We start from the raw sequence: 18,507 nt of genomic DNA, 5'->3' as shown, positions 1-18,507 counted from the left end.
AGGGGCGGGATGGGCGGGGAAGATGGAGATGAGAAGGATAGATCGGAGGAGGAGGCAGTGTGCAGATGGGATCGGGATAAATCTGGGTGGATATGGACTGGTGGTGGGCGTGTAGGGCAGTGGGCAAGGGTGGCGAGCAGAGAGCGTCCATGACGCGGCAGCAGGAGCACAGTGGGTGACCAAGTAGTTGGAGCGATGGAGATGGAAGAGTTATACGATGTGGATGGTTGGATGGTAGCCATGGGAGAGGCAGCGGGAAAGAGAGAGAGAGAGTGTGTGTGTGGCAGGGTGCGCGCAGGTAGATCGGTGAGCTGGGGTGAGGGAATGGGAGCAAGGGCAGTGGGGGCGGGGGGAGGGAGAGGAGGGATCCCACAGCAAGGGACGACGGGTGAGGGGAGATGGGGATGGGGATGGGGATGGGGATGAGGGAGAACGTAGGGGAAGGAAGCACACTCATCTCTTGGAAGAGAGGAGGAAAAGGGGAGATGTCGCATGCGTATACCCAGGCGGGAAAGGTGCTGCAGATGGTCCATGCCCATAAGGTCTCTCTCAAGAATGCTCTCCTCACTACGGGTGACAAGCCCGCCACGCTCCGCAAGGTCTATGCCCTCGTCTTTGAGACGCTCAAGTGTACGATAGAGAAGGAGAGGGGGCAAGAGAGGGAGACAAGGGAGGGGCGTCACTTATGGTGTGTGTGATCTGTTGATTCGGTTGCCTGTGCTGGCCTATGATTGCCTGGCGGTTGCCTTGTGTGGTGTCGATGATCTGTGGCTGCGACCATGCTGGGCTATTGGGCCGCACTGCGACTGTGTTCGGAATCCGACAATGATCGGCTGCGGCAATGACGAGGGGGTGACGACTCGCCGCTCGCAGGGAAGTCGGTGCTGGCCTCGGTGGTGGCTGCTGTGCCCGAGGTGGCTCGCGCAAGCATGTTCAAGAACGAGCGCTCGCGATGGGTGGCGTACGTCGCGCTGTACGATTTACTGTTTGGGAAGAAGAAGATCGAGGGCGGGGGCAAGGTGAAGAAGCTGCTGATGGGCTCAAAGTCTCGCCTCTCGACCGCGCTGGCCCGCATCAAGATCAAAGCCAAGGCCAAGTCCGACATCGACCTGCTCCCGGAGCACATCCGGTGCATGCCGCTCATTCCGCGCTACGCCCGCGTCAACACCCTAATCGCCTCGGTCGACCTCGTTCTCGAGCACTACACCACTCTTGCTGTCGACCCCTTTGTTGAGGTGAGCCTCGACGTCGCCATGGCAGCCTGGATGGCCAAGAGCGACGAGGGCAAGCGCATGGTCGCTCGCGATGACATCCTCAGCGACATGCTCGTGTTTGCCCCGTGACAGACTTTCACGACGACGAGGTCTACCTCGGTGGTGGCATCATCCTGCAGGACAAGGCCTCGTGCTTCCCGGCGGCTCTGCTAGCGCCGCCGCCGCACGCCTCGGTCATCGACGCTTGCGCCGCTCCAGGCAACAAGACCTCGCATCTCGTTGCCCGCATGGGCGGCGACGGCCGCGTCATTGCCTTTGACAAGTCGCGTACCCGCATGGCCACGCTCCGCAAGCTCACTGCCCGTGCCCACGCCGCAGATACCATTGACTCGCGTGTGGGCAACTTTCTAGAGGCCTCACTCACAGACCCGGACCTTGCCGCTGTTACCCATCTGCTCGTCGATCCGTCGTGCTCCGGCTCGGGCATCGTCTCGCGCCAGGACGCACTCGTCGGCCCGCTCACCACCGACAAGCCGCGCCGCAAGCCAGTCCCCGGCCCGAAAGGCGCTGGTGACGATAGTGACGACGATAGTGACGAGGAGGAGGGCACAGACCCGGGTGTCCAGGAGGCTGGCCACATCGATGTCGTCGCCTCTACCGCGCACGAAGACGACAACGAGGGCCAGCGCCGCCTCGAGGCCCTCGCCGCCTTTCAGATCGAGGCCATGCAGCATGCCATGTCGTTCCCGGCTGCACGCCGCATCACCTACTCCACCTGCTCCATCCACGTGACAGAGAACGAGGCCGTTGTCCACACTCTGCTCGAGTGGGGCGCGTCCCGCGGCTGGCGGCTCGCAGAGCCTGATGGCGAGCTCGCCGCCTGGGCGCGCCGCGGCGACCCCAACGCCTGGCGCGCCTGCCCTGTTGCCACCGCTGCCGCCGCCACCGCCACCGCAGCTGGCTCTGCCTCCTCGCAGGCATCTCTTTCCGGAGCTGATCTCCTCGCCCAGCTGATGGGAACCTCGTCGGCTCCCGCTTCCAAACCCGCCGCGCCCACCTCGGCCGCGCCCTTGCCCGCCTCCACCGGCTGCTCGCTCTGCGACGACATCGCCGCTCGGGTCATTCGCACCGACCCCGCCGCTGACCACACTATCGGCTTCTTTGTCGCCCTCTTTGAGCGTGACGATCCTGATCCCTCCGCATCGGCAGCCCGCAAGCGCAAGCGCCAGTCCGAGCCCATCCCCGTCCCCGCCAACCCGCCGCAGGCGAACAAGATCGAGCCGTCCACCAAGAAGCAGAAGAGCAATATCAAGGGCCAGGCTAAGGGCAAGAGCAAGGGAAAGGCAAAGAAGATCAAGAACAAGCAGAACGTGTTGTAAATCCAGTAGACCACGATTGAAAAGCAAAACCGACGTTGTTGCCATCGCCCGCCTCATCACCGCCCGCCGCTCGCCGCGTGCCGCCTCCCGCCCGTCGAATTCGAGCTCCATGGCCATGCCACCCACACATGCGCATCTCCCCTCCCCTCCCCTCCCCCTCCCCCCCCCTCCCCTACACACACCCAGACCCACCCAACTCCAAACTCCACCATGGGCAATCGACTGGGTCGCAAAGAAGACGGAGACGGGGACTGGGGGAGGTATGCCTCGTCACCGTACGCGCCCCCCCCTGCTGGTGCCACCCTGGCCGCCGACCGACCGCCACCATCGCGGCTTGGCAAAGGCCTCCTCAACGAGTCCGAGAACAACTGCTTTGCCAATGTCATCATCCAGAGCCTCTTCCATATGCGCATCTTCCGCGAGGCTGTTATCGCTGCGCCAGATGATGCCCATGGCCACTCATTTGCTCCGCAGATCGGAACCTGTCTCTCCGACTCGGACGACGACGCCGACGGCAACGACGGCAATGACAGCAACGCCAACGTTCGTCGCTCTCCCTCGGCCTCGCCTACTCCCCCGGCCGAGCCGGAAGTCTGCCTGCTCTGTGCCTTGCAAGAGATGTTTGGCGCGTACGAGACAATGGCGATCGCGGGGAGCCTCGACCCGGTGGCGGTCCGACTGGCGCTGGCTCAGATCGGCGCGCCGAGCGCCCGCTTTGGCATGCTGGACATGGCTGACGCCACTGAGGCGTTGGACTCGATTTTGGGGTGGATGCATGAAGCGTGCGTGTCAAGTGCCGATGCTGTCTGCTTGCCGCCCTGCATCGCCCACGAAGTCTTTGGCATGGAGCTGTGCGAGCGGGTCGAGTGCGGGTGCGGCGCCACGTCCGAGCCGCTGCCGTACTCGGCCTTTGCGCACCGGGTGTTTGTGCCCGAGTTGTTGGCGGCGGATCCGGAGCTTGCGCTGGATGCTCGGCTCGCGCACGCGTACGACGAACAGGGTTCGGCGCGCCGATGCCCCGGCGCAGTTCCATGCGCCCGGGCGCCGGTGCTCCAGCTCTTTCTGCAGCGCGAGCCGAAGGTCTTTTCGCTTGTCCTCGACTGGCATCCAGAGCCGAGCAAGAACGACATCTCTCGCGCACTTGACTCGATCGACGAGAAGCTTAACCTGCGCAATGTGTTCTACGGCGTGCCGCGGTCGTCGCGCTACGAGCTGGGCGGCATGATCTGCTTCTACGGGCGCCATTACGTGTGCTTCCACAAGTCGTCTGACTCGGCCGAGCCGCAGGCCTGGATGTACTTTGACGATGAGCGGGTCCGCAAAGTCGGCGACTCGTGGGCCGATGTTGTCGCTATGTGCAAGTCTGGCCGGCTCCAGCCGACGGTTGTCTTTTACGAGACTCCGCACGTTGCCCGCTCTCGTCGCAGTGTGTCGAGCCAGTCCCGCGATCGCTGCTGCCGACAGACACTTCGGATGCCCTGCTCCGCGAGTTTGTGGCTGCCGACTGTGCTGCAGACTTTTCACTCGACGAGCTCCGCAAGCTGCAGCAGTACGAGATGGCGCAGTACGCCTCGAGCCGCAAACCGCGCCTCCCGCCGTCACATCTGGCTCCCACCGGCGAGCCCACCACGGTCGAGCGCGACTTTGTCTTTGGCCCGCGCGACTTTGCCCAACTTCCGGCGCAGCGGTGCTTTGATGCCTGCGGCGATCGGTGGGCTGTCGGTGTCGTCGAGGATCAGAGCGTGGCTCCGGGCTACCTCGGCCTCACCCTCGCCCGCCTCACCCAGGGTCCAGCCTCGTCACCCTGGGTGAACGTCGATGCCCACCTCCGTCTCGTTCTCCATCCGTTCGAGCTCGGCTCCTCTGCCACAGATCTCATCATGGCCCCGGGTACGCAGTGGCGCGATCCTTGGTTCTGCTGTCCGCGTCGCCGCGCAGAGTACGTCTCCAACTCGCGCCTCTCGCTCACCGTAGCGCTCTCGGTCCGTCGTTGCGAGGCGGCGGGCGAGTTCGCGGGCCGCACTGACCTTGCCATCGATATCCCCACTACTGCAGTCGACCCGAGCTCATCTGCACATTCGCCTGACCGTAGTTCCGTATCTTCTGCTCGGGCCACCGCAAGCGGCGCTGCTAGCTCGTCGTAGCAGTGTCCGTCTTCAAACCACCAGTTCGCATCGTCATCGATGAGTGTCAAGCCAAAAGCTACAAAACGCTTGGTCGTCACCTTGCCGTCACGGACCCTTTGCGGACCTTCCCCCACATCACCGCACCCCACTGGCGTAGCTGGCTGAACGCCACTTAACCACCGCCCCCCTCCTCCCTCCTTCCCCTCTCCTTCCTCCCCCCTCCCCCCCCCCCCCCCGTCCTCCTCTCCTCTTGCACCTGTTCCGTGTACCTCCCCCCCTCCCCCCCCTCCCCCAGGCAGGGTGAAGAATCGTCGATTGGGACTTTCTTCGCCGACCCGCTCCGCTGCCTTCGCCGCTGCACCGCACACCAGGTAGCGGGAGACTCTTTCCAGCGGTAGAAGCGCATTTTAAGGAGGGTTTCAACAAGAACAACACAAGCTTGTCGTTGAGAACATTGCCTATCTGTTGATCTGCTCTGTGTCGCATCCACATACGTGCTTCACCCGCGACACCGTCGGAAACGTTGCCTTTCCTGGCCCCTCCTTCTTCGCTTTTACTGGCGGTTCTGTCAGTATCGGCTCATTGGCCAGTTTTTGAGACAAACGCCTCATCGACCCGCACTTCCCGGGACTTATCCAGAAGCTTGGCTTAGCGATGCGGTCGAGAAGCTCTAACCCGAACGGGGCTTCGGGCATGTCGCGAACGGGACGGCCGTCGCGTCCGGCGTCGCGGCCTCCGCTGGCAATGTCGACGTCATCGTCGCGGTCATCGGCGTCGCGGCCTCCATCGCGGCCGCCGCGCTTCCAGTTTGAGGCCATCGTGCCATCGAGCCACATGGGCGTGGCTCGCGACTCTGAGCTGACCTCGTTTGGCATGCTCGACTTTCTCAAGACTACTCCCGGCTCGTGCGGCTCGTCCCCGAGCAACTCGGTGGCGTCGACGCCGCGGACGCCGGCCGCATCGACACCGCGGGCGATGGAGGTGCAGGCCAACGTGACGCCACGGACGCCGAACGAGCCTGTGCCGATGAGGTCGGCATCGTCAGGCCCGCCGTCGTCGCCGCAGGGTGGCTCGCGCGCCCGTCCGCTCAGCACCGCGCGGATGCGCCGGTCGCGGTCGCGGTCTTCGATCTCGCCAGTCACGGCCGGTGACGAGACGAGCATGCAGCCGACGCAGATTTTCCAGATCTCGTACAGCAACGGCAGTGGCAGCGGCAGGGCTGCTGCTGCTACCGCTGCCGGCGAGGATGCAACGTCGCTGGCGTTGCGACACCCCTGCGGGCTCTCGGTCCTTCTTCCGCACGAGATCGATGGCGAGGCTGTGGCCCCACAAGTGGTGCGGTCGGCGACGATGCCGACGACCACGCCGCTCTTCTCACCGAGCTCGCGGTTTGCACCGTACTCGCGCGGAGGACGGCGGCGAGCCAAGGAACGCAAGCGCCAGAACAAGGTTGCGGCAATGGCTGCCGAGGCGTCATCGGCGTCGTCGGCTGCCGCTGCCGCTGCCGCTGCGGCGGCGCCCCGGTCCAACACCACCGAGTTTGCGTCCAAGTTTACGCGGCCGGTCTCCTCGCTTGGCCTTCCGTATGCCGATGGAGCCGGCGAGTCAGGTGACCCGGTCAGCCGATCTGCGCGAGCGACGCCGACTTGCGGGATGCGCGACGAGTTCTCGCTCCTTCGGCTTGGCTCGCGGTCGATCTCGGACTTGGGTTCGGGCTCGACGCTGAGCGAGGAGCTTGTGGCGAGCATGCCCTCGTTCGACGCAGTTAGTTTGGAGACGCCTCGGGTGACCATGTCGATGTTTGAGGAGGACGAGGCCGAGCTGCTGCAGCAGCTGGCGGCACCGTCGGACCGCAGCGCAGAGACGGCGGTGGCGGCGCCGGTCATGCCGCGCGATTGGTCGATCAAGTCATCACTCCGGTTCACCTCGACATCGAGCTTTGACTGGGCCGAGCCGCTCTCTGCTGACGCACTCGCCGCCGGAACGATCGGCTTTGCGCGGAGCGAGCTGCCCGCCGTTACGCCAGGCGAGGAGCCCGCGGCCGGAGTCGAGGCCAACCTTGCGGCTGCGCTGCTGTACTGGCGGTATCCCGAGTCGGACGTGCCCAGCGATCTTGTGACGCTTGGCACGTTTGCGTCGGACAAGGCACCGGCGCTGCGATCTGGCGACGAGAAGGCGCTGGCCGACTTTTTCGCGCTCCGGCGCGAGGCATGGCGCAGCGCACTGCTCTCGCTCTACGCGCTCTTCAAGCGCGGCGCCGTGCCGTACTTTTACTTTGAGACGGCAGAGCGGACCATCCTGTTTCGCCCGGGCGGCGCGGTGGTCTCGTCGTCGACGACTGGCTTCCGGGCTCTCCTCACCCAGGCCGATGTGCCGTTCCATTCTCCGCTGCCCGTCGCGGCGGGCGCGGAGAGCGTCCACCCTCTTGTCGAGGACGAGACGCCGACGTCGGCGCTAGTCGTCGAGTCCAAGGCCGGCGTCCATGCCCTCTTTAACTTTCTGCTCAACTACAAGAGGCGTCGCCGCCCGCTGACCGTCCCGGTCCTCCTCGCTCCGGGCCCTTTCCTCAATGCGTCGATGAAGTCGCTGCACGTGGCGAACAACGGGGTGATCAAGCGGGCCAAGGCCCACGAGTCGGGCGTCGAGGCTCTGTATTGTCTCGACATCGGTGGGCCCATCCTTCCCACTGCTCTCACCGCCATCTTGCACCTCTTTGCCCACACTCAGGGTGCAGACTATGAGGCCGCACTGCGGACCGCACCCAACACCCTTGCCATGAACGGCGGCCTCGCGCCCGGCAACGGCGACGGCGACAGCCACGCCGATGGCAGCGGCCCAACGCTTCGCTCAACCGTCGCCCGCCACGTCTTCTTTGAGACTGGCTCGGGCTTCCACGTCCAGTGCTCGCCGTATGGGTAGTGCAGCGTAGTTGCCGCAACATGGTCCTCGATTCCTCGAATGAACTCTGTCGTGAGCGCAGCCTTGCTCCGTCACGACGCCTGACGCGGCGATGACAGCGCGTCCCACCAGGCTTCGAGGCCGACGAGGTGGCCCTTTCCGACAACAGCGAGCACGGTCGGCCGCGGCGCGGACCACAGAGCCGTGGCCATCGCAAAGTCGCGCTGGTCGAGCAAGATTGAGAGGAACGACGCGTGCTCGGCAAAGGCTGCACGCGCCATGGCCCGCATGTGGATGTGGTGCTCGCGGGCGTGACCGGCGGCGACAACCGCGTCGACCTCGGCCGGCGTCAGCTCGACCTTGCCGGCTGCCTGCCTTTCGGCAATCACCACCCGGAGCGCATCCTCTTTGACAGCAAGCTCGCGCGGCGGCCGCTGCAGCACCTGGCCGACCCATCGCGCCGCGTAGTACGGCATCGCCCGCACCGCGAGCACCAGATAACCGCGGATCATCGAGACCACCGACCGCGACGACCGCATGCCGGCATAGGTCCGCGAGCGATCACGATCGATGCCAAGCAGCGGAATGCGGCGCGAGGCAGCGACCCATGCAGCCACGTGCATCTCGGACGGCAGCGAGTCATACGCCTCGTCGGCCACCGAGTCTGCAAACGGCTCTGCGCCTTCAGGATCCAGCTCGACCGCCACGCCCGCCAGCGAGTTGATGGCCGCCGCCACTGCGCCCACATCTGCGATCGAACCACGCGAGTAGTGCCGCGAACCGAGGACAACAATACCCGCCGATGATGGCTTCGATGACGAGTCTGTCTCTGCTGGAGTGGTGCCATGGCGGAGGTAGGTGACCGACGCGCCGTGGTCGGGCGCCTGGAGCAGCCACTCGCGGAGCGGAGTGGAAGGACCGGCCAGCGGCGTGGCGAGCAGGTCGAGCAGGCCTGTGCAGCCACCGCCCAGGCTTCGGCGGACAGCGTTCATGCAGGCAGGGTGGAGCAGAGTGGGGTGGGGAGAGGGAGAGGGAGGAGGAGAGGGAGTGCAGCTCGAGCTCGAAGAGAACGCTCATGGCATGTCGACTGGCGTCGGATGCAGGCATTGCAGCAGACATTACGGCACGGCAACGATAGCCGCCGTCATCGTGGTGCGCAACATCGGCATGGCATGACAGTGATAGCCGCCGTCATCACGGTGCGTAACATCGGCATGGCATGACAGTGATAGCCGCCGTCATCACGGTGCGCAACATCGGCATGGCATAACAGTGATAGCCGCCGTCATCGTGGTGCGCAACATCGGCATGGCATGACAGTGATAGCCGCCGTCATCGTGGTGCGCAACATCGGCATGGCATGACAGTGATAGCCGCCGTCATCACGGTGCGCAACATCGGCATGGCATGACAGTGATAGCCGCCGTCATCACGGTGCGCAACATCGGCATGGCATGACAGTGATAGCCGCCGTCATCACGGTGCGCAACATCGGCATGGCATGACAGTGATAGCCGCCGTCATCACGGTGCGTAACATCGGCATGGCATGACAGTGATAGCCGCCGTCATCACGGTGCGCAACATCGGCATGGCATGACAGTGATAGCCGCCGTCATCACGGTGCGCAACATCGGCATGGCATGACAGTGACAGCCGCCGTCATCACGGTGCGTAACATCGGCATGGCATGACAGTGATAGCCGCCGTCATCACGGTGCGTAACATCGGCATGGCATGACAGTGATAGCCGCCGTCATCACGGTGCGCAACATCGGCATGGCATGACAGTGATAGCCGCCGTCATCACGGTGCGTAACATCGGCATGGCATGACAGTGATAGCCGCCGTCATCACGGTGCGTAACATCGGCATGGCCGCCGCCATCACGGCCAGCACGGCCAACTCGGATATCTGCGGGCCTTTCGCAAATTGGCTCTCAGCCGCAACCGCCTTCACCCTATCGAGCACATCGACGGGCAAACCAATGCGTTTTCTCATATGACTCACGACTCAACCAAGTCGACAAGTCATGTACATGGCTACGTCGCTCTGTGCTGTGTTTGTGGTGCTGTGTGTGGCCTCTGTGGCGAGTTCTGCGAGTGGCTCGGACATGCTGTGGACGGCTGTGACGGACGAGGTGGTTGCGGCTGATGCCAGCTTGTCGGCGTCGGCGGCATCGTCTCGATCGAACTCGGAAGTTGGGGGCGGATTTTCGTGGACGATGTGGGACGAGATGGCTGTTGGGAGCGTGTTTGGTGTGCCGGGACTGGAGATGAAGTATGAGGTTGTTCATCTGGCGGACGATGACCACCGCTTTGTCGAGGCCTGTCCGCTTGGCATGGCTTCTTGCCCGCATCACGACAGGCTCATCGCTTCCGAAGACGCACACGGCCTAGTCGTGGTCCATGTGGCGAGGAACAGCGTGGACGAGAAGATCAGCGCGGGCGTGCGGATGGTGGCACATCGCAATGGCGAAGCCGACGATCGCCTTGTGGTTGGCGACTTCAGCACGGTGCTGTGCGACATTCCCAGCGCGCCGGCTCCGGCCGAGGTGCCGGCAGCCGCCGATAGCGGGCCTGTGGTGGCAGAGGGTGCGCCGACGCCGTACACGGTCCGGCCTGGTGGCGAACGGTGCGTGTTTCTGGACTTTGGCGGCGGGACAATCACCGGGTCAGCGTGGAACTCGACGCATCCGATCAACTACGCGCCATGGAGCATCGACGCGCCGGACACGACGTACACGACACGGGAGATGGAGAGAATCAACGAAGTGGCGGATCGGATGGGCGAGGACTTTGCCCCGTGGAGCGTGACCATCACCACGTCGGCGACTGGGTGCGACAGCTACTCGCAAAGCCAGAAGGCGCACATTGTCTTTACTCCGTCGACCGAGTGGCGATCGTCTTCCGGCGGCGGCGTGGCGTACGTCGACGTCTTCTCGCAGAGCACAGATAGGTACGAGCCGGTGTGGGTGTTCGCAGGCAACTTGGGGACGCTGCCGACAACATGGCGGATGCTGCGTCACACGAGCTTGGGCACCAGCTCGGGCTCTCGCACGATGGCAAGAGCAGCTCGACCTACTACGGTGGGCATGGTGACTGGGGCCCGATCATGGGCACCGGCTATGGGCGTTTGCTCTCGCAGTGGTCCAAGGGTGAGTACAGCGGTGCGACGCAGTCGCAGGACGATCTGGCGATCATTGCCGGGCATCTCCCGCTTCGTGCTGACGACCACGGCGGCGATCTGGCGTCGGCCACCGACGTGGCTTCAACAGCTGCGGCGTCGGCGAACCCGGTTGTGGCCACTGGCATTATCACTTCGGCAACCGACGTCGACTGCTTCAAGTTTGTGCCGGACGGCGGTGTCAACATCACAGTGGCCCCGTTCAGCCCCGGCCCTAACCTCGACGTAGCGCTGACCGTGACCGAAGACCTGCTTGGCGAGATCGAGACGCTTGCACCGGAAGGCGCTGGTGATGTGGTGCGCAAGTATGCTGCGAATGAGCTGCGGGCTGGGCGGGCCCACGTGGCGTGTGTCCGCGGCTCGGCGAACGGCGACGCGACGACTGGATGGACGACATACGGGTCGATCGGACACTACACGCTCACGCTGAAGGGCGTGTTTGGCACGCCGTCGCCGACGCCAACCTTTGGCGTGGTGTCCGGCGGCAAGGTCTCGGTCACGACCGACACTTCGGTTGGAACCGAGTCGGTTGAGATCCCGATCGAGGTCGGGAGCGAGACAACGCTGAGCGTCACCGGAGCACTGCAGCTGACCACAGGCTGCCTGACGACCGCGAGCGCAACGGTGGCTGTCGCGCCGGCCGGTTCGATCTCTGGCCCGTGCTTCAACCTCGATAGCAGCTCGACGCTGCGGGTCTCCCTGGCGGCGTCGGGCGAAGGAGCACCGCTTGTCTGGTCGGGATCCGTAGTGCTTGACGGCAGCCTCCGGCTCATCCTCCCGACCGGCTTTAGCCTCTCGGGCAACGCGACGCAGACCGTTGTCACCTTTGCCTCACGCGGCGCGGGCTCGTTCTCTTCCATCGAGATCTCGTTCCCCGACGCGGTCCGGGCAGTGACAAGTGACTACGCGGTGTCATGCGGGGCGAGCTCGTGCGTTGTCGGACACGCGTCGCAAACCAACCCGGCGCCTGGCTCCGCCACCCCGTCGTCGTCGGCGTCGCCTTCTGCTGGCGGCATCGTCGGTAGAGTTGTTTCTGCTCTCGTTGCGGTTGGCGTTGTGGCTGTTATGTTTTCGTGCTCGTCCGGCGTCGCATGCGGGCCTTGGCGAGCTCGTCGAGCTCCTCAACTACCTCGACATACTCGTACTCGTCAATGGTTGATGACTCTGGCGAGTCGGGCCTTTCATCCGCGTCGGCTTCGACGTCATCGGACTAAGTCTTACTCCTTTATCGTGCAAGCCGCGCTCCGCGACGCTCCACAGACGTCGCAACGTCCATCAATCGCGGTGTAAGAGTAGTACAGTGTGTTAACGGCTGCTGTGGCCACATGTGGGCCACAACATAAACAGTTGGCGACGCAGAGATGGATACCGCACGCGGCGCGAAAGGTCCGCGGCCGCGATCGATCGCTTACCATGAAGCTTCCGGCAGGCGAGGCAGTCCCTTCGCATAGCGGCTCGCTGGGGAAAGTGGTGATGACGAGCAGCTGCTGCACAGGGACGCTTCCGCTTGCGCGACGGCGCGAAGCTGACAGTGTCGGCGCCGGCGGCGAGGGCGTCGATGATGTCGTAGCGAAAAGCCACGCGAATCATGGTGGGGCGTCAGCGTTCAGCGCTTACGCGTTGATGAGCGCAGCGTCCAGAACCCTACAAGATGGCGCGCTACCACTTGCGCGGCCATGCTGGCCGGCAAGCTCGTCCGTCGCAAAAAGATCCACAACTTCCTCACGCTCTCCCGTCCGGCCGATGTGTTCAACTCTGTTATGCTCAACTTCCCGGTTGTCGGGGTCGTCAACGACAACCACCGCACCGTCCGCGCCTGCCACTCCTCCGGATCGGCACCGTACGGCACCTCGCGCACCTCGCCCATGCTCCCAGGTCGGGCATCCTTCAGGCGGGCGTGTGCGTGTCGGCCGTCATCACTTGTGGGCGGGCGCGCCTCCCATCTCATGCCGCAGACCAAGCAGGCGTCGCGCAGCGTCGGCCGGTAACCTGGAAGTCCAGCATCATCGAGTTGGCCACTTTGAGACGCGCGACAACGCGTCCGAACGCCCGTCCCGCTAAGGGTTAAAGCCAGATATTAACTAGTCCACCAGAATCGGTCGAGTCCTGCGACTTGGGTCAGATCATCACCTCGGATCACAGGCCACTTCTCTGGGCCAAGACAAGCGCTCGGTGCAGCCGAGGGAGAGAGGGAGTGGGAAGTGGGTGACATCAGCTTTGGCCGCCACTGATAGAATCCTCATCACTCGACTCTTCCTCTTCCCCCTCCCCCCCCCCCACCACCCCCACCACCCCCACCCATCCCACCAGTCCGATCGCAATCATGGCCACACTCAAGTCATTCTTCAGCGCTGCAGGCCCAGGCGAGGAACAGAACAAGAAGCGGAAGCGGGAAGAGGAGGTAGGAGGTGGCCCACAAGACGAGCAGACAGCTGGGGCGAGTGGCAAGGCAAAGGCGTCGAGTCTGGCGCCGCGTTCGTCGGCGCTTCCGCCTCCCGCGGAGGCCCATGGCGTGAGCAAGGTGGCTACCTCGCCTCCACCGGCCAAGCGGTCACGTACTTTGGATGGCTCTGCTGCTCCAAGTCCAAGTGCTACCGCTTCAAGTGGTCTTCCCCCGTCGGCAGGCCATGCTCCGTCCGAGGACGACCTTGTCGCCGTCTCGTCGGATCCGTCGCCTTCGTCCGTGGTGGTCGTCGATGACGAGGCGGCGGAGGAAGCACGGGCCGAAGCCGATGCAGAGGCCGAGTTAGAGGAGGAAGACGAGAACGAGGGGCATGGGCGGACAGAGAGCGGCGAAGCGGCCCAGGCTGTGGTTGATAAGTTTGGCTCGCAGGCGCGGGCCGTGAGGAAGGAGCGGGCCGTCTCGCGGAACCGGCGCAATCGTCGGCTCATGCGGTGGGTCAGCGATGCGTCGCGGATGGAGAAACGGTTTGCGCGGGCGCATCCCGAGGGCTTCCGCTACTTTCTGGGCCGAAGCTCTTCCGCTCCAAGGCCGAGCGCAAGCGGCTCCGTGCCGAGCGCAAGGCGCGGAAGAAGAACCGGCAAGGTTCGTCGTCGAGCTCGTCGAGCTCGTCCACCTCGTCAGGCTCGACCTCGTACTCGGGCTCGTCATCTAGCTCGTCGAGCTCGTCCGAGCCCGAGCACGCGCCCGTCGTCCCGCTCATTGCCGAGGGCGAGCAGCCGCGCGGGATGGCCGGCGGAAAGCTCCACCCGCACCAGCGACGCGGCATCAACTTCATGCTGCAGCATCACAACGCCGGCGTCTCATCGATCCTCGCCGACGAGATGGGCCTCGGCAAGACGCTGCAGGCCATCGCCTTTCTCCTGCACATCACCGAGAACTCGAACGGGCGCGCCGGCCCGCACCTCATTGTTGTGCCCGTCTCGCTCCTCCCGTCGTGGAAGGCCGAGCTCCGGCGGTGGGCGCCGTCGCTCCGTGTGGCTATTTTCCATGGTACGGCGTCGGAGCGTGACAAGGTCATGGAGTACGTCATGCTGCCGATGGATTTTGACGTGGCCATCACGACGGCAGAGACGCTCTCGTCATCGCTCGGCAAGTTGCGGACCAAGTTTGTGTGGCACTACATTGTGTTTGACGAGGCGCACCGGATCAAGAACCCGCGGTCGAACATCTCCAAGAACGTGCGGCGGCTCAAGTCTGTCTCGCGGCTCCTGCTGACCGGAACGCCGGTGCAGAACTCGCTCCACGAGCTGTGGGCCATGATCAACTACGCCTTTCCCATCTTTTCGTCGCCCAAGCCGTTCAAAGCGCTGCCGACCAGGTCGTCGGCCTCGGCGACTGGCTACCGCAAGGACACGCTCGAGGCTGCGGCTGCCATGCTCGACGCTATCCTGCTGCGGCGGACCAAGGCCGTAGTGGCTGCCTCGATCCCGCCCAAGACCGAGGTCCGCCTCTCGATCCCGCTTACCACCCACCAACACGCGGCGTACGCGCTCGCCGTGGACCAGGCGCGGAGGGCGGCGATTGCCCGCAAGGAGGGTCGGTCGTCGGACGCGCACTCGCAGTGGCTGGCCACTGTCCAGCGGCTGCGCCAGCTGGCGTCGGCGCCGTCGGACGCCGAGCTTCCAAGCGTGAAGCGGCTCGTGGCACGCTCGGGCAAGCTTGCGGTTGTACTGCACATGGTTCGCGCCGCGCGCGACGCCAACGCCAAGATCCTGGTCTTCTCGCAGTTTACCACCGTCCTCGACGTTGTCGAGTCCATGCTCGAGCAAGAGTTTGGCCGCGGCTTTCACTGGCTGCGTCTCGACGGGACGACGCCGCTTGCCAAGCGCTCGTTTGACGTCTCGCGGTTCAATGATCCCAAGTGCCGGGCGCATGTGTACCTGCTCTCAACCCGCGCCGCCGGCCTCGGCCTCTCGCTCACCTCGGCTTCGACGGTTGTCCTCCTCGACTCGGCGTGGAACCCTCACGTTGACGTCCAGGCCCAGGACCGCGCCCACCGCATTGGGCAAGACCAGCCGGTGACCATCTACCGGCTCTCGACCCGCGGGACGATCGACGAGCACGTGCTCGCCGTCGCCGACGCCAAGCTCCTCCTCCACCGCGACACGGTGGCCAAGGACGAGGAGCTTGCGGTGGCGCTCGACGACGACTCGGTCGTTCAGTCGGCCACTGCCTTGCCGGCCGCCGAGGATGCCGTTGAGCCGGCTGCGCTGGTGGAGACCAACGTGCCACAGGAGATGCTCGAGGCTGCGCGCGCCGCCGTCGGGCTCCCGCCGCAGCTCTCGCTCCCGGTCGCTTGCGCCGACGAGCCGGACCCGACCGATGACTTTACTATTACCACGCCGATGCCGGCGCGGCGCAAGGCCGGCGATTACTTTGCGTGGCAGAGCCTGTGCCACGGGTGCCGCGACGGCGGCTCGCTGGTGTGCTGCGACGCGTGCCCGCGCGTCTTCCACCCGCTCTGTGCAGGTGAGACCGAGACCGATCCCGAGAAGCTGCGCTCCGGCATGCGGGCCGGCTACTGGCGCTGCCCACAGCACCGGTGCGGGGTGTGCACCCGCTCGGCGGCCGACGGCGGCGGCTTGCTCTTTGTGTGCAAGGAGTGCCCGTGGGCGTACTGCCTCGACGACCTCCCGCTCGCCTCGCTCAAGTACGGCCACTGGGGCCGCGACGCCGTGCTCGAGGCGCTCGGCTACGGCAAGTCGCCCAACATCCACTACATTCTCTGCTCGGCCACGTGCCAGGCCCACTTTAAGGCTGGCGAGGCCGCCGCGCTGGCGGCTGCAGAAGCCGCCGCGGTGGAGGCCAAGACGAATGCCACGCGCGAGGCTGCCGCCAAGGCCGAGGCTCTCGCCACGGCTGAGGCTGATCCTGCCCGCTGAAAGGCTCCGCCTTAGTTGAGGTCGACAGTAAAGTCGGTTCGGATGTCCTTGCGGGTGATGATGCCGTGCGGGGTGTTGTTCTCGTCGACCACGCACAAGTGGCGGAGGCCCATCGAGCGGAAGGTGCGGTAGACGCGCGGGACTGGCGTCTCGAGGAGGACTCGGAACGGTGCCTTGTTGAGGAAAGGCCGCAAGTCGATAAACGCGTCCCGGTCGCCCGGTCGCAGCGCCACGCCGGCAAGGTCGGTGGCGAGCGCATCCGAGGTCGACGAGAGCGACGGCGCAAAGTCGAGAACGTGCGGGATCGACGCGTCCTGTGCAAGGTCGAGGACCGGGCTCCCGTCGGGCCCGTCAAGCTCGTGGTAGAAGGTTCGGTGGCGGAGTAGGGAGAGCAGATGGGAGCGGAGAATGATGCCGACCAGGCGCGGGTCCGACGACGACGGCGACGATGGCGGTGCTAGGAGCTGCTGCGGGGCTGGAGCGGATGCGCGGTGGGCCACGACCGGGAACCCATTGTGTGAGGTGGAGACAAGGACGTCGTAGACGGCACCGACGGTGACGAGGTGAGGCAGGGTGACGAGCGGCGTGACCATGATGTCGCGGGCGGTGAGGCGCTCGAGGCCAGCCGGCGGGTTGTTCTCCACAAACGGGATGCACTTGAGCTCGACGTGGAGGTCGTAGAGTGAGATGTTGAACCAGTCGCCGACCCACTTTGAGACGATGACGCCGACCATGAGCGGGAGCAGCATCTGAATGTCGTTGGTCGTCTCGAGGAGGATGACGGTGAGCGAAATGGTCATGCGGGTGATGCCGCCGAGGGCTGTGGCTGCGCCGATGAGGGCGTACACGCCCGAGTCGATGTCGGCCGAGGGGAAGAGCGAGTCCATGGCCTCGCCAGCCATGCGGCCGTAGGCGCAGCCGCACATGATAGCGGGGACAAAGAGGCCGGCTGGGACGGCGAGGCCGTAGGTGATGGTAGCAAGGCCAAAGTAGAGAGCGAGGACGATGAGAAGGACCGGGATCGGGTACGGATCCTCGATGTGGAAGAAGCCCTTGATGATGTCTTCCTGAGTGTTGAACATGGCGTTGGCCATGGCCGAGTACTCGCCGGGCTTGCAAAGGAACCGGTGGTAGTGCTCGGCGTCGTCGACGGAGAGCCTAGCCGGCAGCTCCTTACACGACTGGAGTGCAACCGGGAGCCAAAACGAGAGCGCGGCAGTGAGGACGGCGATGGCGACGGCTTCAAGGACCCTGATTGTGGCGGCCTTCTCGATGTGGTCGCGGCGCCAGCGGCAGAGCGCGTTGTTGCACTTGTTGAAAACGCGCCAAGCATGCCGCCGACAACGGCGAGGCCCAGAAACGGAATGAGCTCCCACAGGCGGTACGCGTTGGGCTTGAACTCGCCAAAGGTGATGAGGCCCGGAGAGGAGAGGTCAAGCCACGAGCCCTCGGAGCCGGAGCGGAAGAAGATGAGGGTGAACGTGGCGATGAGGGCGCAGAAGAACGAGCGCCACATCAGCTGGAGCTGCCAGTACGACGACGCCTCCTCCAGCGCAAAGAGGACGCCTCCGACCGGGGCGCCAAAGGCGGCCGCAACGCCCGCGGCCGCGCCTGCAGTCACAAAGTCGCGCTTGTGGACGTCGGACCGGAAGGCCTGCCAGTACTTGCGGCTCGCCCGAGTCGCGCAAGCCGTCGCCATCTTTGGCAAGTGCACAATGTTACCGGCGAGGGCAAAGCCCGTGTGAACAAGCGGGCCCTCTTTGCCGCACGTCAGGCCGCCCGAGACGGCAAAGATGACGCCAAGGACCTTGACCACCGCGGTTTTGAGGCGCATCAGCTTGTGCACGTTTGTCCCGTTGAGATAGCCCTTGATCTCGGGAATGCCCGAGCCGCCGGCCACAGGCTCGATGCCCATGACCAGCAGCGAGGCAATGCCAACCGAGACACCGGCCCATGCGGCGTAGGCCGCAAAGGCGGCGCCGAGCGACACGTGATCGAGCATCCAAAAGGTGAGCGCAAAGCGGGTGGCGGCGAGGTTCTTGACAGCCTGAAAGATGCCAAAGGAGACGATGCCCGTGGCGAGACCGATGGCAAACATAGCAAGCCAAGGCATAACCGCCATGAACCAAGCGTAGCCTTTTGCGCCTTGGTTCTCTTCCTCAAACGCCTCTTGCGCCTCCGAGTACCACACCTCGTAGTCGAGCGACTCGTAGCTGTTCATGCGAGCAACTTCAGCCGCAGTCATGACATGACCATGCCCACTACCACCACCGGCATGTCCACCACCGCCGCCATGTCCACCACCGCCGCCATGTCCACCACCGCCGCCATGTCCACCACCGCCGCCATGTCCGGTCCA

General features: G+C 64.7%; 6 protein-coding genes across 6 annotated transcripts; 5 read left to right on the top strand and 1 right to left on the bottom strand.

Annotated features, from left to right (window-relative positions):
• Positions 1-485: 485 nt before the first annotated feature.
• AMSG_05157 (NSUN5 protein) lies at positions 486-2,593 on the top strand (the record flags this gene model as incomplete). Its single annotated transcript, XM_013902743.1, has 3 exons — positions 486-630; positions 874-1,328; positions 1,364-2,593. 3 exons carry the CDS (start codon positions 486-488, stop codon positions 2,591-2,593), a joined length of 1,830 nt encoding a protein of 609 aa, XP_013758197.1.
• Positions 2,594-2,796: 203 nt separating this feature from the next.
• AMSG_05156 (uncharacterized protein) lies at positions 2,797-7,638 on the top strand (the record flags this gene model as incomplete). The annotated part of the gene is made up of 3 exons (XM_013902742.1): positions 2,797-4,000; positions 4,030-4,575; positions 5,359-7,638. Exons 1-3 carry the CDS (start codon positions 2,804-2,806, stop codon positions 7,636-7,638), a joined length of 4,023 nt encoding a protein of 1,340 aa, XP_013758196.1. The 5' UTR covers positions 2,797-2,803.
• A 2,063-nt stretch (positions 7,639-9,701) lies between these two features.
• On the top strand, positions 9,702-12,160 carry AMSG_05154 (peptidase domain-containing protein). Its single transcript, XM_013902741.1, has one exon. The coding sequence runs from the start codon at positions 10,626-10,628 to the stop codon at positions 12,090-12,092; it is 1,467 nt and encodes a 488-aa protein (XP_013758195.1). The 5' UTR covers positions 9,702-10,625; the 3' UTR covers positions 12,093-12,160.
• Positions 12,161-12,478: 318 nt separating this feature from the next.
• AMSG_05153 (uncharacterized protein) lies at positions 12,479-12,863 on the top strand (the record flags this gene model as incomplete). The annotated part of the gene is made up of 2 exons (XM_013902740.1): positions 12,479-12,677; positions 12,778-12,863. 2 exons carry the CDS (start codon positions 12,479-12,481, stop codon positions 12,861-12,863), a joined length of 285 nt encoding a protein of 94 aa, XP_013758194.1.
• A 262-nt stretch (positions 12,864-13,125) lies between these two features.
• Positions 13,126-16,148, top strand: AMSG_05152 (uncharacterized protein; the record flags this gene model as incomplete). Its single annotated transcript, XM_013902739.1, has 3 exons — positions 13,126-13,357; positions 13,427-13,684; positions 13,753-16,148. 3 exons carry the CDS (start codon positions 13,126-13,128, stop codon positions 16,146-16,148), a joined length of 2,886 nt encoding a protein of 961 aa, XP_013758193.1.
• Positions 16,149-16,159: 11 nt separating this feature from the next.
• Positions 16,160-18,393, bottom strand: AMSG_05151 (chloride channel 7; the record flags this gene model as incomplete). The annotated part of the gene is made up of 2 exons (XM_013902738.1): positions 16,160-17,458; positions 17,491-18,393. The coding sequence occupies 2 exons, from the start codon at positions 18,391-18,393 to the stop codon at positions 16,160-16,162; spliced, it is 2,202 nt and encodes a 733-aa protein (XP_013758192.1).
• Positions 18,394-18,507: the final 114 nt, after the last annotated feature.

This window comes from Thecamonas trahens (genome assembly GCF_000142905.1).
Source record: "Thecamonas trahens ATCC 50062 unplaced genomic scaffold supercont1.21, whole genome shotgun sequence".
Classification (NCBI taxonomy): Eukaryota; order Apusomonadida; family Apusomonadidae; genus Thecamonas; species Thecamonas trahens.
Note: the sequence above shows the minus strand (reverse complement) of the source record. Positions and strands in the feature narration are given on the sequence as shown.